The 18,738-nt window shown below is 40.1% G+C and overlaps 1 protein-coding gene across 1 annotated transcript in view; it reads right to left on the minus strand.

The window, feature by feature from the left end:
* Positions 1–14,700, minus strand: part of LOC139370656 (N-terminal EF-hand calcium-binding protein 1-like) — a 53,807-nt gene extending 39,107 nt beyond the window's left edge. The window contains exons 1-2 of the mRNA XM_071110262.1: positions 14,575–14,700; positions 9,033–9,057 (exon numbers count right to left, since the gene is read on the minus strand). Coding sequence (XP_070966363.1) covers positions 9,033–9,057; positions 14,575–14,700 — 151 coding nt within the window. The remainder of the gene's footprint in view (positions 1–9,032; positions 9,058–14,574) is intronic.
* Between the last annotated feature and the right edge of the window lie 4,038 nt (positions 14,701–18,738).

The following is an 18,738-nucleotide window of genomic DNA, read 5'->3' on the forward strand; positions in this document are numbered from 1 at the left end:
CCTGGATGCATAGTTGTTATAGAAATTCATATGATTTATATGTTTAAGGTAATGGTAAGATAATGACTAAATTATTTATAAATTCAAATTAAATGATAAGGCAATAACTAACAGTATTCCACCCTGTCACTGTATAATGGAGTGAAATTTGTTTGAATCATAAGACTAGAATTCATATATGTATGTGCATAGGAAAAGAGGAACTGTTAACAGACAAGGAACTGTGGCTGACATCTTGTGACCACTGTGAAACTGATAACAGGGAAGGAGGTCTCCCCACTCAGGGAGGGGAGAAACCGTTAGGCTTGCAGTAGATTATGAACCATATTGAAGCAATATTGTTGGAAAATTCTTGTAAACAGCATTGACAGTGTTAGAGAGGAGGAGGGGCATTTACAACCCTTGGGAATTATTCAAAGCTTAAGTGATAGTTGAGTCCAAAACATTGGGATAAAAATTCTCATGACAATAGTGAATACTGTAAAGTTTGGTGGATGAGGAATAATGGTTTGGGCTGACTTGGTTCGGTTTAGGCCCCTAAGTTCCAGCTAAGGGAAATTTTAGCATACAATGACATTCTAGACGGTTCTGTGCTTCCAGTGTGCAACAGTTTGGGCAACAGTTTGGCCCTTTCCTGTTTCAGCATGACAATGCCCCAGTCCACAAAGAGAAGTCCATACAGAAATGGTTTGTTGAGATCGGTGTGGAAGAACTTGACTGTCCTGCACAGAGCCCTGACCTCAACCCCATCGAACACCTTTGGGATGAATTGGAATGCCCAACATCAGTGCCAGACCTCACAAATGCTCTTGTGACTGAATGGAAGCAAGTCCCCACAGCAATGTTCCAATATCTAGTGGAAAGCCTTCCCAGAAGAGTGGAGGTTGTTATAGCAGTATAGCAGTAAAGGGGGGACCAACTCCATATTAAATGGCAATTATTTTGGAATGAGATGTTCGACGAGCAGGTGTCCACATACTTTTGGTCATGTAGTGTAGCTTAGAAACCAGTTAGCCGTCTAGGTCTAGTTGTTTTGTATTGCTTTGCATTCGTTGTTATTGCATTGGTTCTTATGTTATGTTGCCTTGACTCTTATCTGTTTAATAAGCTCTCTAGGTAGATAGCCAAGGAAGGCACTGAGCCCCAAGCTGTCCCCACAAACCCAAGTGCTTGAAATGCCCTCCTCTACCTCATACTATTCCTCAACAACGTCATAATTGACAGGTTAGTTCAGACAGAAACATGCTATTAAGGTGTGTAATGTAATGGTTTATTTTTTTAGCAACCATCTCTAAACTCGTGGAGATCGTTTAAAAATATGCATATTTTGTGTTTCTTCAAATGCATGTGTGACCTGTGATGGAATGACATCAGACGTGAGTTGGTGTCTTCCAAAGGTGGAGAAGAAGTGACCTGGCAGAAGATGGTAAAACGTTCTAATGGTAAGACAGCCTGAAAAATATACCAGGCCTCGTTTTAAAGGAAGCTGACATATGTCCTGATCCAATATGTTTTCCACCTGATCACATCGATAATTTGAAATGTTGTTTTCCCCCATTGTATCATTTGGCGATGTGGCCCTGAAGGTGGTGCCTGCCACCCTGTCTCCATTGTTATACAGAATAGATGGAAGGGGAATGATATGCCCTTAACAATAAAACCTGTGTGTGCACGCTAAATAATAACACATAAGACCATTACTATAATGCAATCAACCTGTCCTATCAGTGCAGCACAGAAATGCCCTTATCCAGGTGATGTGACAAAGGCATTTCATAACAGACCTGCTAACTTTCTTTGTTGTTACTTTTAAGGTTGGAACCAACACGCAGTACCACCAGCAGACAGAGGCAATAAGCATTTTTTCGCCAGCTCAGGGACAAGCTACACTATTCACAACCCTGTGTAATGTTCAATGTAATTGCACTGCTGGACTTTTGGAAACTCCATGTATTTGTATTGTTTTAACTTGCCATCCAATTTGTTAGAGATGTGATAAATGAGGGTGGGGTATTAATGGAAGGGGTTTCAAATGTAAAACATAAAATAAACTACTCTTGACTGTTTATTTGTTTTAGCTGATAGTGATGATTTCTTAAGTTAGCCTCATTAAGATGTCTGTGTTATGAATGACCAAAAGGTGTCCGACTTTAAAGTACAGTAAGTACACTGTCACGCGATAGTCTTTATGGATGTGTTATGAATGACCGATGGTGTCGCACTTCAAACAAAGTATTACAGGACACTACATGAAGTGTTAATACATTGTTTATAAATGTTCTGCTGATTTATGAAGGTTCCCAAGATCCACAGGTTAACTGTAGAGTGTGAGAGGTATTTAAATGGGTTGATGGACCTGCAAAGCTTGCATTTGTGTGTGTGTGCGTGTGTGTGTGTGTCTGTGTGTGTGTCAGAGCCAAGATGATTTGGAATAGTCCTACCTGAGACTGCCTAGCCACAAGGTATTCCTGTTCTGTCCCATGCTGGAGACCAGGGCTTGATTACAACCTGTACAATGGTGACAACATTCTGTGGCTGATTTTTCAGCGAGGGAGACCTGACTGGGCCTAGCACCGCACAGCATGGCTCCTTATATATAGCTGTGTGCGTGTTTGTGAACTGAGGAACATGTAACTTGATTCCAGAAGAAAGCCACTTTCAATTTCTTTATGTTGGGGGCTTTCCTCAAGGTAAGTGTTGCCTGGTGTGACTAACATGGCTTCTCTTTAGAGCATGTGTCATCCTGAAGCCAAACATGTCACCCTTTATAAAGCACATGTTTGTCATATTCAACCTAGTGGGTTATGACACATTTGACATTGGTGATTAAGGCACAGTTATGCAACATTTATGAACCCTTTATTAAGCATGACATAGTTAGATGATTTGTGACACATTTATATAGTGCTTATGAACGCGTTATGAAGCCTTTATAAGCTGCACTTAATTTAAAGCGGAACCAATTTGGTGAATAAAAGAAAGGTCAGGACTAGAGGTCGACCGATTATGATTTTTCAACGCCAATACCGATAATTGGAGGACCAAAAAAAGTAGATACCGATTAATCGGACGCGTTTTCTTTCTTTATTTGTAATAATATTTATTTATTTTACCAGGTAAGTTAACTGAGAACACATTCTCATTTACAGCAACAACCTGGGGAATAGTTACAGGGGAGAGGATGGGGATGAATGAACCAATTGTAAACTGGGGATTATTAGGTGACCGTGATAGTTTGAGGGCCAGATTGGGAATTTAGCCAGGACACCGGGGTTAACACCCCTACTCTTACGATAAGTGCCATGGGATCTTTAATGACCTCAGAGAGTCAGGACACCCGTTTAACATCCCATCCGAAAGACTGTACCCTACACAGGGCAGCTGTGGTTCCTTTTAACATGAGTCTTCAATATTCCCAGGTAAGAAGTTTTAGGTGGTAGTTATTATAGGAATTATAGGACTATTTCTCTCTATACCATTTGTATTTCATATACCTTTGACTATTGGATGTTCTTATAGGCACTTTAGTATTGCCAGTGTAACAGTTTAGCTTCCGTCCCTCTCCTCGCTCCTACCTGGGCTCGAACCAGGAACACATTGACAACAGCCACCCTCGAAGCAGCTTTACCCATGCAGAGCAAGGGGAACAACTACTCCAAGTCTCAGAGCGAGTGACGTTTGAAACGCTATTATCGCGCACCCCTAGCTAACTAGCGAGCCATTTCACATCGGTTACACCAGCCTAATCTCGGATTTGAGGGAGACCTGTTTGAATGAATGCTTACGAGCCTGCTGGTGCCTACCATCGCTCAGTCAGACTGCTCTATCAAATCATAGACTTAATTATAACATAATAACACACAGAAATACGAGCCTTAGGCCATTAATATGGTTGAATCTGGAAACTATCATCTCGAAAACAAAGCATTTATTATTTCAGTGAAATACGGAACCGTTCCGTATTTTATCTAACGGGTGGCATCCATAAGTCTAAATATTCCTGTTACATTGCACAACCTTCAATGTTATGTCATAATTACGTACAATTCTGGAAAATTAGTTCGCAACGAGCCAGCCGGCCCAAACTGTTGCATATACCCTGACTCGGCGTGCAATGAACGCAAAAGAAGTGACACAATTTCACCTGGTTAATATTGCCTGCTAACCTGGATTTCTATTATCCAAATATGCAGGTTTAAAAATATATACTTCTGTGTATTGATTTTAAGAAAGGCATTGATGTTTATGGTTAGGTACAGTCGTGCAACGATTGTGCTTTTTTTCGCAAATGCGCTTTTGTTAAATCCTCCCCCGTTTGGCGAAGTTGGCAACGAGCGGGCCCAAACTGCTGCATATACCCTGACTCTGTTGCAAGAGAAGTGACACAAAGAAATTCATGTTAGCAGGCAATATTAACTAAATATGCAGGTTTAAAAAGATATACTTGTGTATTGATTTTAAGAAAGGCATTGATGTTTAGGTACCTTTTTCACGAATGCGCATCGCATCGATCATATGCAACGCAGGACACGCTAGATAAACTAGTAATATCATCAACCATGTGTAGTTAACTAGTGATTATGATTGATTGATTGATTTTTATAAGATAAGTTTAATGCTAGTTAGCAACTTACCTTGGCTTCTTACTGCATTCGCGTAACAGGCAGGCTCCTCATGGAGTGCAATGAGAGGCAGGTGGTTAGAGCGTTGGACTAGTTAACAGTAAGGTTGCAAGATTGAATCCCCGAGCTGACAAGGTAAAAATCAGTCGTTCTGCCCCTGAACAAGGCAGTAAACCCTCCGTTCCTAGACCGTCATTGAAAATAAGAATGTGTTCATAACTGACTTGCCTAGTTAAATAAAGGTGTATACATTTAAAAAATAAATGTAAATAAAAAATAAATTTTTAAGAAATCGGCCAAATTGGTGTCCAAAAATACCGGCCCTAATTAATCGGCCATTCTGATTAATTGGTCGACCTTTAGTCAGGACATACAGATACGTTTCCACCCAGAAGTCAAGACATTGTACATAATAATCATTTGAAACATTGCTATTGTACCTATAACTCGTGAAAACCCATAGCAAAAAACAGCAACAAAAAAAATTATACACTACTGTTCAAAAGTTTGGGGTCACAACGAAATGTCCATTTTGACTGGCTCTAACCAGAATAGAAAGAGTGGGAGGCCCCGGTGCACAACTGAGCAAGAGGACAATTACATTAGTGTCTAGTTGGAGAAACAAACACCTTACACGTCCTCAACTGGCAGCTTCATTAAAGAGTACCCGCAAAACACCAGTCTCAATGTCAACAGTGAAGAGGCGACAGTAATGGGGAGTCACTACCATCATGGGACCTTTATTCATTGTTTTATTCAGTGTTGTTACAGCATTCAACCCACATAATGTCCCCCAAAAATTATGAAACCGAAAAAGAAAAAAAAATGTGTATTTTATAAATCGAACCAAAACTGAACCAGCCTCTTAAAGCACCTATCGCTCAGCACTAGTCTCCGACTTGAAACACATTGAAAACCTGTGGTTTAAATTGAGGAGGTCAGTCCATAAGTGCAGGTTGAAGGATATCTAAGAACTAGGGATGCACCCATATGACATTTTTGGCCAATATAGATATTCAATATTTGTCTTGACAAAAAAACTATGCCGATATTTCATTTTTTTTTTGCTGCCTTTTAAGCATTCTAGTACAGTTAAATACTTAACACACACACACACACACACAAACATGGATGCAGCGGTCTAAGGCACTACATCTCAGTGCAAGAGGCGTCACTTCAGTCCCTGAGGGCGGAGCAAAATTGGCCCAGTGTCATCCGGGTTTGGCCGTCATTGTAAATAAGAATTTGTTCTTAACTGACTTGCCTAGTTCAGGTTACACACACACACACACAAGTTATTTTGTTGGCATTTATGTATGTCCCCATTACCAGTAAAACATAATCAAAACCTATTTATTTTGTTTACTTGCTGTGCTGTTTCGTTCATTTGTTCAGTCGTTTCATTCTCAACCAGGATTTCATCATACATGTCAAGCAGTGAAGTTTCAGCTCTGTCTGTCCGTGGCCTCTCTTCCTCTGTGCGCACTGTCACTGTGTCCGTTTCCATCTTGTCCAGCTATGTACAGTATATACCATTTCACGTAAACCCTGTTTCTTGTCTGCATCGAAGTAGAGGTCCTAGTACCAAGCATCGAGCATGGTGGCGACACAGTAAAGAGGCTCAGAGAGAATGCCACTGAGTACTTTTGTACGTTTTAACCCCACGGTATGTGTCGACAGTTTTGTCAAGCAGGCATTTCAATGCCACAACAGAAGGTATCACGTCTGCTGCAGACGCAGTTGATTGGCTTATTTCTTGAGTCAGTTGTTCGAATGGCGCTTAGAGTGTGTTCATGTTTCCAAGTTTCAAACATGTTTTCAAATGCCATTGAGATGGCAGCAGCGGTATGAGAACCGGAGCATTCTTGAGCGTGCAATATGGCTTTCCTCAGTACGAAATCCTCGTCGACCCCGACTCAGCATTTTCAAGGGGCTGACATCGCCGGTCCAAATGTCAGTCATGAAGCTAATAGCAGTGACGCCCAAAACAAGTAGCTCATAGATGTACGTTTCAACAATACTGTGTAACTCTGGTAGGGCAACATCTGAAAAATAGTGTGTACCAGGGCTCGACCAGTCGGCGAAAGCCAACATCATCCACGACAGAGGACAGTTGATTGTCAAGGGCAATGAATCCCATTATCTTGCCGTTAATGGATTTCGCCTTTGAGTTGTCTCGCTGAAATGTTCTTACTCTTTCAAGTGACGGCTCAACTTGAACTTGTTTGCTGAGTATTTTTCTGCTACTGTTCTGTGTAGCGCTGTATTTCGTGGCATCATTATGTCATCTACTTACGTTATATAGGTATGCACGTCAGCTTTGACATCGATTTTGTACATCGGGCCGATGCCAATGTTAGCATTTTTAGCTAATATCGTATGTTTCCGATATACTCAACAATATATTGTGTATCCCTACTAAGAACACAGCTCCTACCACTCCCTCTTTGTCAAGTTTCAATTGAACATTCTCCAAAGAATAACAGTTTGCTAACTCATTAGAATGATTAGCTCTGAAACCAAATTGCATAGGGTGCAATGAGAAATCACTAGTGTTCAAATGATCCGTCAATTGCTCAGCAACTACCTTCTCTGCAGCCTTAGAAATGATTGGCAGAACACTTAGAATACTTATAGGTCTATAATTATTGATTATAAAAAAAACTCCATTTATATCAGGGTAACAACATCTGACTTCGATTCCTTTGGGAATATACCTTGGTTTATGGATAAATTAATCAAATGTGTTATTGGGGAGGTTAAAATATCTTTGTTTTAAAGAACACGATCAAAACCACAGACACATTTGGCTTTAGTGGTTTTCAAGCTGCTTAAGATTTTGTTGAGTCAGTCTTCGCATTGGGTGATACATACCGTGCTCACTGTAAACTTTCACCCCCAGATCTTATACAGACTGAATAAAGAAATGGTTAAAAGTAGTGGCTATAGAGTAGCTATCCTCGATCAATCTTACATCAATTTTCAGTTTTATATCTTTTTCCAAATTTGTTTACAATCACCTTTCACCTCATTTGTGACGTCAATGAAAAATGGCTTTCGATTTTCTTGGAGATCGCCTTGTTTCTCAGCCCTCTGAAAATCATTCTCTCAATGTCTAGTCCAGTTTTATTTATACTTGGGATATTGTTTTTCAACAGGAACAATAAAAAAAATTGCTGTTGTGTCTTTAATTGAGATAGAGCCCAGAAGTTTTTTTCCTGATCCTGTGACCTGACCAGGAAACACTCCTGGCCCTAGCTATGATTGGATAAGCAGTAATTGTTCACCATTCAGTTTTCGATGGAGAAAAATTTACTTACACTAGAGGTCTTCACGGGTCCACCAAACCCAAAATTCCAAGATCTGACCCGGCACCCAATTCTGACCTCGGATCTGGGTCGGGTCTGATATATTGCCACGGATCTCAGGTATGTGCAATTAAAATGTATTTACTGACTGGACCTGATTGGACCCGTCCTCTGTTCATTTAATGTGCACCTGCTGCTGATGAGAGAGGAGGCGGGAGAAGGGCAAACTGACAGCCGCAACCAATCACAGAAACTTAATCCATAGATGGCAGTTACCAAGTCAGGACTGGCAGCCATTGCTAGCATACGAAGGAGTTTCACAGTCAAATTGGTTCCAAAAACCCTTCTATGGATTATATGTATATGGCAACAATGCAACAAGCTGTTTTATATTTGGCGCGTGTGCTACCCAAGTTGCGGCCTTCCTGACTGTAGGTCTATGTGCTAGTGATAAAACTGAACCCACAGCAAAAAAAATCAAGCTATTGAACTTTTGTTTTTTTATATTAATGTCATACAGTGAACGACTACGTTTTTAGGCCTATGCATGCAATGCCTTGATGCATTTAGCGCTCAAATCTGACATCTGAACGGTGAGGTTGACAAGTATTGTTTTAGGGAAGTAAAAACGATTAAAATAGGCTATAAAGTTTTGCATATGCTACACATCGAAACACAAGGAATTGTTTTTTTGTACTTTGGACACGTAACGTGTGCTGAAAACACATTTGGCCAATATCCCTAGTTTATTGATGGCACTGGCTGCGCCAGGTCGGAGGTTTCTTTCTCTCTCTCTACCCTCGGATCTGAAAGAGTCTCTCGGATCCGAACGGGCACGGGTCTGTTTTCCACAGGCTTTTTCAGAAATGGGTCTGACTGTCCGTGGGTCCATTCGGAACAGGCCTGTGTTTTACTTTAATGCATATTAGTTCTGTGTGGGAATACCACGAAAGCCACGATTGAATGAACCATAATAACAACAGCATATTTCCCCCCTAAATGGTACCGTGTGACGATGATCCTTTAGAAATGGAACAAGATAACTGTAAAAAACAACACATTCACACATACACATTCACAACACAAACTGTTGTTTACTCACCGTTTTTGTCAGCGCGGCAGAAAATCTGAAAGAAAAGGGAAAACATTTAGGTATTGACTTTAACAAAGCGTCAAAATAGGGTTTCTTGCAAGGCTGTTTCAAATTGAGGTAATTAATCATAAAAGACAGTTCCCAGAGACTGTGATATCCTTTTGTGTTAATGGAGTATTTGAGGGTAGGCTATTAATTGAAATATATATTGTGACAAGGAAACAAGCATGCAGAGAAATGCGTACATCCACTTATCCACACATTTATTCATAGTCATAGGATCCCTTGTAAAACAAATCAAATCTAACTCAATCCAAAGAGCATAAAACAACACTTACATGTGACAAGCAATTGCTCAATCTGATTTCTCCATCACTTGGGATAAGTGAAGATTAATGACCTTTGACATCAGGATCCATCCCTAGCTCAACCTACGGCGTATTAATAAGCTGCCTCCAACTATCATCTTGCAGAAGTCAACAACCACAGGGTCTTCAACTAGCCTATGACCCCTACTGTCAATGTCTATTTGCTCATAGCCCCAGACCAGTCAGTTGTGACAAATAGTGTGACCACATATCTAACACAATTGTTTTTCTATTTTGGATGCATTTGTCTGTGCTAGACAAGCTGATAAGTGCAAAGTTATGCCATTGTGTTTACTGTAAATTATAGAAATACAGTTGAAGTCGAAAGTTTACAAATTTAGGATGGAGTCATTAAAACTCGTTTTTCAACCACTCCACAAATTTCTTGTTAACAAACTATAGTTTTGGCAAGTCGGTCTGGACATTTACTTTGTGCATGACACAAGTAATTTTTCCAACAATTGTTCACAGACAGATTATTTCACATGATCATAATTCCAGTGGATCAGAAGTTTACATATACTAAGTTGACCACGCCTTCAAACAGCTTGGAAAATTCCAGGAAATTATGTCATGGCTTTAGAAGCTTCTGATAGGCTAATTGACATAATTTGAGTCAATTGGAGGTGTACCTGTGGATGTATTTCAAGGCCTACCTTCAAACTCAGTGCCTCTTTGCTTGACATCATGGGAAAATCAAAAGAAATCAGCCAAGACCTAAAAAAAAAAATTGTAGACCTCCACAAGTCTGGTTCATCCTTGGGAGCAATTTCCAAACGCCTGAAGGTTCATCTGTACAAACAATAGTACGCAAGTATAAACACCATTGGACCATGCAGCCGTCATAGCGCTCAGGAAGGAGACACGATCTGTCTCCTAGAGATGAAAGTACTTTGGTGCGAAAAGTGCAAATCAATCCCAGAACAACAGCAAAGGACCCTGTGAAGATGCTGGAGAAAACAGGTAAAAAAAGTATCTATATCCACGTTAAAACGAGTCCAATATCGACACAACCTGAAAGGCTGCTCAGCAGGGAAGACGCCACTGCTCCAAAAACCGCCATAAAAAAAGACAGACTACGGTTTGCAACTGCACATGGGGACAAAGATTATACTTTTTGGAGAAATGTCCTCTGGTCTGATGAAACAAAAATAGAACTGTTTGGCCATCATGACCATCGTTATGTTTGGAGAAAAAAGGGGGATGCTTGCAAGCTGAAGAACACCATCCCAACCGTGAAGCACGGGGGTGGCAGCATCATGTTGTGGGGGTGCTTTGTTGCAGGAGGGATTTGTGCACTTCACAAAATATCATCATGAGGATGGAAAATTATGTGGATATATTGAAGCAACATCTCAAGACATCAGGAAGTTACAGCTTGGTCGCAAATGGGTCTCCCAAATGGACAATGACCGCAAGCATACTTCCAAAGTTGTGGCAAAATGGCTTAAGGACAACAAAGTCAAGGTATTGGAGTGGCCATCACCAAGCCCTGACCTCAATCCTATAGAAAATGTGTGGGCAGAACTGAAAAAGCATGTGCGAGCAAGGAGGCCTACATACCTGACTCAGTTACACAGGCTCTGTCAGGAGGAATGGGCCAACTTTCACCCAACTTATTGTGGGAAGCTTGTGGAAGGCTACCAAAAACGTTTGACCCAAGTTCAACAATTAAAAGGCAATGCTACCAATTAATAATTGAGTGTATGTCAACTTCTGACCCACTGGGAATGTGATGAAAGAAATACAAGCTGAAATAAATCCTTCTCTACAATTGTTCTGACATTTCACATTCTTAAAATAGAGTGGGGATCCTAACTGACCTAAGACAGGGAATTCTTACTATGATTAAATGTCAGGAATTGTGAATAACTGAGTTTAAATGTAATTGGTAAGGTGTATGTAAACTTCAGAATTCAACTGTATATTCCCATGATTCATTTTGCTTGTTTTAATGACAGATTTGAAAACATCTATTTTACACTTCAATGAATAACAAAAAAATTCACATTGAATGTAATTTCTTAGCTTTCCTGTCTTCCTTGGAAATGAAAGAAAATGTATTAAAAGAAACCCATTGTATCTCTAATTGGACCAACACATTCTCTTATCTGTCTAAACGTTATTTACTTGGCATTTGCTTCTAGATGGCAGTGAGAAAGGCTCAGTTGCATGGCCCCATATTTTGCTAAAGTGTTTTGAGAGGATAATGCATCATTTACAACGTGCAGATAAAGGTCAGCCTTGCATCCCAGAGCGTCTCTGTTTTGGGTGGCACGTTGGAAGGTGTTAAACTAGTGGGAACCTCGAGTCCTACTGACACTGTTCTCTATGAGGCGAAGGAGACTGGTACCCAAGTGACTGCCTGGGGATGATCTCCCGCGTCCTAACTTCCTGTTATTCAGTGTACGGAAACGTACAGTTTTGCACGCACGCATAGTCATGCACGCACACGCACATTCAAGCACAAATATTTTACACACGGTCAACAAAGAAGCCATCAAACCTTTAGAGGAGAATCTTTTGAAGCGTCTGCCTTCTCCTTCTGCCTAATTCAAGCAGTTGAGATGTGAGGTTGTATTCCTCTGTGTTCAAATTGCAGCTTAAGACCATGATTATTTGTGTTCCCGATTAAAAATATTACGCACAGCTTCACACTCCAATGAATTCAAAATGCTATCATAAACTGTGACTTTTCTATGTTACCTATAGGGCAAAATATGACATTTCCAAGGGCAAATTATACAACGGTATCTTAGAACTATTTAGCCTTGTAATATATTCATATCACATAGAGCTCATCCACTTATCAACCGAAAGAATTAGCCAAACATTCTCTAACGCTATATTTGGGTTGTTTATCTCGAGAGCGATAGAAAATCAAATCAAAGTTCATCAGTTGGCATTGTCAGGCAAGAGTGCATGCATCTCAATAAATCAATATTCTGAAATGCACAATACATTTTCAAGGAGATGATGGCAAAGACAATATATTTTTATCTAAGCGCATTCATTATTCTTCCTCTGGTTAGTGCATGGTGAGAGAGAGGGTCACATAAATAACATATGATCCCAACTCACTGTGTGTGAAAAGGTTAAATATCAGTGCTTGTGTTGAATTTTTTTTGTGTGTCTGAATTACAGCTGTAACGACCCTTTGGGAAGAATTAAACTTGGTTAAAGCTTCTCTAGTGTCCGTGAGTTATTTACTCTGAAAAATTAGAACATAACAAAGGCTAACTGCAAAGTCCACTATTGTGGCTAAGCCTTATTGTGGCTAGCTTCACATAGAAGGGTCCGACCACCATTAATCAAATAAGAACTGTCTTATAAATTTGGGTTATTTTAGATGATGACACGTAACTATATCACCTAGCTGTATAGTTAGCTAGCTAACTATATAGCTAGTCAAACAGATTGTCATTTTGCTATGTTTTTGGGGAAGAACATTGTTTGCATTCATGAGCTAGCTAGCTTTTTTTTAAATGACCAGCACTGTAGGTGCACAAGACAACTTCACTAGCATCATAGCATACGTATCGATGAATCGTTGTGACGTATGAAATACGAGTGATAGTGTAATCAATGTGTAATAACTACTTTAAAAAATGTATGATTGCGTTAAATGTTTTGTGTGATGTGCAGTCATATTCAGGTCCTGATTGGTCAACAAACTTATTTGACACGTCAAATAGTGCTATTTGAAACATCAGTGTTATTTGACACGTCAAATAGTTTTAAATAGTGTATTTTTTGACAGGCAAAGACCCAAACGGCGTTCCATAGAAATCCTGTTTGAGAATGAAACGACTGAACGACTGAACAACGAAACAGCACAGCAAGTGAAAGAAATAGGTTTGGATGATGTGGGGACATAAGTAAAGCCAACAAAATAACTTTTTGGTCAGTGTGGTGTGTTTGTGTGTGTAACCTTTATTTAACTAGGCAAGTCAGTTAAGAATGAATTCTTATCTACAATGACGGCCTACCCCGACCAAACCCAGACGAAGCTGGGCCAATTGTGCGCCGCCTTATGGGACTCCCAATCACGGCCGGATGTGATACAGCCTGGATTCGAACTAGGGACTGTAGTGATGCCTCTTGCACAGAGATGCAGTGCCTTAGACCGCTGTGTCCATGTGTGTGTGTTAACTATTTAACTGTACTAGAATGCGTAAAAAGGTCGCTAAAATTTTTAATATCGGTTATCGGTATTGTTTTATTTTTTTTACAAGGAAAATATCAGATATCGGTATCAGCCAAAAATGTAATATCGGTGCATCACTAACCCTAACCCAAAAACCTAACCTTAACCCTAGATCCTAACAAAATGTCCCCAGTTGGTCAAATTTTTGTTTGTTTACTATTCTTGTTAAACACACACACACACACACACACAAACACACACATAGCGGTTGAGTTCAATTCATGGTCGTCAAATATCATATCAGGAGTCAATGAGTGCAGCAAGGTGTGGTGGAGATATGGGCACTTAACCTCAATTGAATGTTTGTGTTGGTTACAGTAGGTCGATAATGGTGTCTTTAGCCACAATATGGCAAGATGTATTTATCATGAATTTTTAAAACAAGATGCTTACAAAACAAGCAACTTAATCTCCATGATGATTGATTATAAATACATAGAGGTTCACTGGTTTTTAACACCATTAGGCTATAGTTCAACTATGCATAATAGTTTTTCTGCATGCTTACAAGGGTGGGTATAATTTGTGTTACATTCCAACAGTAATCTGTTCCAAAAACTTCGTAAATAACAAGGTTGTAAACAAACAACGCATACAAAGTTGTATAGCGGGAGAATAAGATACCAGGTAGGGAGGGGCAAATTGGTTTTTCACTCACCACGTTTATTCTGAAAAATGTTTGTCCTCACTCTGGTAGCCTATGTACAAACATTAATATTAAGCTACGTGGTGAGTTGATGCCTATTCGGCAACTAGTTAGCTAGGTGAATTGATCATGCTACTTTGTATGCGTTGTTTGTTGGCATCCTTGTTATTTACGAAGTTATTGGAACAGATTCCCGTTGGAACGTTCCACAAATTATACCCACCCCCTAAATGAACACACATCAACCATAGGCAAATAAAGAATTTCAAAAGCGTGATTGTTTCTGACAGCAGTATGCAGAGCTTTCAGAGAGAATATGTGACTACTTACATCTTTGAAAATTGGAAGTCCATTAACAGGGCTATGCAGTGGCTGCGGTTGTTCCTGCTGAGAGCGAAAATGCTTATTTTTCGCCGACTGAAGGCACAAAGTGATCATCTTTGTGCACGCCAACATCTTGATGTGGAAGATGTATAGCCGACTTGTAGACAGACACCTGCTCGTTGGAAAGTGTAGCCTTTTGACAATGGGTTCAAAAGTGTCGCCCTGCCCTGTTAAACCGAGGCAACAGTGCTGCAACAGTGATGTTGATCTGCAACCGTACTCCAGCAGTGATGTTGCTCTTCAACTTTCTGCGGTAGGTAACCCCACCTTCTGGAGCGCTGATTGGTCAACATCTTTGTTGCGCATCCCTGCTAGGCAAGAGTAGGAAAAGATACTACGTGGCGCAATAATAACATTATTTTATAATATAAATGGTAGAAAAGGCTAGAATAGGCGAATTTCAAACATTAGAAGCGAATAAATTGATAGAGCTACAATAAGGATGTTGATATGAAGGAAATAAAAATTGGCCTCCAGCTACCTGTAGGTTAAAGGTAGACTCAGCGAAATGAGCAGATAATGGTCCTGTTTGAGAGAATCAAAACTGTGATGTATCATGGGTAAGTTGATGTGACTGATCTACAAATAATAATGAGTAGTTATTTATGATGCAAGCTTTTTTACTGGGTAAAGTTCATGATGCCGTTGACCTTAACAAGGGCCCCAGGACCAGTGGAAACAAAATAGCCCCATAACATCAGAGATCCACCACCATATTTTTTCTGCTCATGCATTCTCATTTCAACGCCAAACCCACTACTGGTGTGTGTGGCCAAAGAGCTCTATTTTCATGTTATACAGCAAAGGTAAGTGCCTGGAGTTTGCTAAATGGCATTGGCACTTGGATTGGAACCGATGCTTTGGTCAGATGACATGAAAATAAAGCTCTTTGGCCACGTACACCCCAGCGGTGGGTTTAGCATCTACATTTGACCCACTGTAAAATATGGTGGTGGGTCTTTGATGCTATGGGACTATTTTGCTACCACTGGTCCTGGGACCCATGTTAAGGTCAACCTCATCATAAACGTTTAGCCAAAAACCCGGTTGCCTCTGCCAGGAGGCTGACATTTGGCTGCAAGTGAATCATCTAGATAGACAGTAACCCCAAGCACACATCAAAATCCACACAGAAATGGTTAATTGGCCACAAAATCAACATTTTGCAACTCAGTCTCCAGACATAAAACCCATTGAAACCCTGTGGTTTGAATTGAAGAGGGCAGTCCATGAGTACATACGAAGGTAATCAAGGATCTGGAAGGTGTCTGTACAGAGCAATGGTCTAAGATTTCTCCCAAACATTTTTTAAAAGGCTCAGTGGTGTTATCCTCATAAGGGGAGGTATTGAAAGGTATTGAAAACAGGGGTGTTAGTAATTTTTTATTACTTATTTAACACAATCTTTCTCTGAGTAATTGTATTAGTATAAAATAATATAAGCTCCAATTTTTTGGGAGCATACAATATAACTCACTATTTTAATTTTATATTTTATACAGTCATTTATCAAGGGTGTTAATAATTTCTGACCCCACTATAGATGTCTCAGAGGTTTGTTGGGCCAGACATTGCCATCTGCTGATGATAGGCTAGCCCAGAGATAAACTATATATTTTTCTCACGCACACACACACACACACACACACACACACACACACACACACACACACACACACACACACACACACACACACACACACACACACACACACACACACAAAGTATAGGCTATGGATAACAATACATTGTAGATAATAACATAGAACATATTATTTGTGTTCTAATATATCATATTTTTTTAATTCTCACATATGCACCCCAACCTGTGCAGGGGAGAGTTTTGTCACCAAAGGTCCAGTGCAGAGTTTGTGATTTGTGTACTCTTATGAATATGTATTACTGTAATCCTGTTTCAAACAAGCAAAACCCAAACTCTAGTTAATAAATAAATGTTGCTTGTTTAACATTTTTCATTGTATCTTGTTTTGGCTCCCATAAGATTTAGTTTCAATGTGTAAAAATATTTTGTTTTATTTTCATTTTGGAAGTGAATCTCTAATTTCTAGAAATTCTCATTTATCATGTAAAAAAAATGTGGCCTACTAGCTACGTTGTTGCTCACATCGCCTTACATTGGTCACATGACACAGATGGTTCCCAAGCGGTCTTCCCTTGTTAACATAGCCACAAAGTCATGATTATGGCTAATTCCCGCCCATTTATCAAATGTGTCTTCTTAAAATCAGATATTAAACCTAACCCTAACTTTATGTCCAACCCTAACCCTAACCTTTTTTTCAACAACAACAAACGAGTACAATCTTTGTTAATTATATCATAAATAGGACTGGTGGAGTTGTCACACATGCAGCTAACTAAAATATATGGAAATATCTGCTCTATCCAAAATTACAACCAACTAATTGCAGCATTACTTCAGAAAGGGGGGGAAAGTAAGGAACTTGTCTGTCGGCCCTGCATTTAAAAACAAATTTGGTTAAAGAAAATTCTGATAAATAAGTAAGTATACCAGTTCCATTTAAGGACCAAAGATTATCTTCAAAAGGGGGAGACACTCTAGACCCAAACTGTTATAGACCTATATCCATCCTGCCCTGGCTTTCTAAAGTCTTCGAAAGCCAAGGTAACAAACAGATCACCGACCATTTCGAATCCCATCATACCTTCTCCACTATGCAATCTGGTTTCCGAGCTGGTCATGGGTGCACCTCAGCCACGCTCAAGGTCCTAAACGATATCATAACCAGCATCGATAGAAGACAGTACTGTGCAGCCTTTTTCATTGACCTGGCCAAGGCTTTCGACTCTGTCAATCACCGCATTCTTATCAGCAGACTCAATAGCCTTGTTTCTCAAATGACTGCCTCGTTTGGTTTACCAACTACTTCTCAGATAGTTCAGTGTGTCAAATCGGAGGGCCTGTTGTCCGGACCTCTTGCAGTCTCTATGGGGGTGCCACAGGGTTCAAGTCTCGGGTCGACTCTTTTCTCTGTATATGTCAATGATGTCGCTCTTGCTGCTGGTGATTCTCTGATCCACCTCCACGCAGACGACCCCATTCTGTACACATCTGGCCCTTCTTTGGAAACTGTGTTAACAAACCTCCAAACGAGCTTCAATACCATACAACACTCATTCCATGGTCTCCAACTTCTCTTAAATGCTAGTAAAACTAAATGCATGCTCTTCAACCGATTGCTGCCTGCACCCGCCCGCCCGCCTAGCATCACTACTCTGGACGGTTCTGACTTAGAATATGTGGACAACTACAAATACCTAGGTGTCTGGTTAGACTGTAAACTGTCCTTCCAGACTCACATTAAGCATCTCCAATCCAAAATTTAATCTAGAATCGGCTTCCTATTTCACAACAAAGCGTCCTTCACTCATGCTGCCAAACATACCCTCGTAAAACTGACTATCCTACCGATCCTTGACTTTGGCGATGTCATTTATAAAATAGCCTCCAACACTCTACTCAGAAAATTGGATATAGTCTATCCCAGTGCCATCCGCTTTGTCACCAAAGCCCTCTATACTACCCACCCTCACTACATATTTGCCGCCAAACCCACTGACTCCAGATCATCCATAAGTATATGCTAGGTAATGCCCCGCCTTATCTCAGCTCACTGGTCACCATAGCAACACCCACCTGTAGCACGCACTCCAGCAGGTATATCTAACTGGTCATCCCCAAAGCCACTGGTCATCCCTTGGCCACCTTTCCTTCCAGTTCTCTGATGCCAATGACTGGAGCGAATTGAAAAAATCACTGAAGCTGGAGACTTATTTTTCCCTCACTAACTTTAAGCATCAGTTGTCAGAGCAGCTGTACACAGCCCATCTGTAAATAGCACACCCAACTACCTCATCCCCATATTGTTATTTATTTTTTTGCTCTTTTGCACCCCAGTATCTCTACTTGCACATCATCATCTGCACATCTATTACTTCGGTGTTAATGCTAAATTGTAATTATTTCTCCACTATGGCCTATTTATTGCCTTACCTCCCTAATCTTACTATGTTTGCACACATTGTACATATATTTTTCTATTATGTTATTGACTGTATGTTTGCTTA

This window comes from Oncorhynchus clarkii, chromosome 17 (genome assembly GCF_045791955.1).
Source record: "Oncorhynchus clarkii lewisi isolate Uvic-CL-2024 chromosome 17, UVic_Ocla_1.0, whole genome shotgun sequence".
Classification (NCBI taxonomy): Eukaryota; Metazoa; Chordata; class Actinopteri; order Salmoniformes; family Salmonidae; genus Oncorhynchus; species Oncorhynchus clarkii.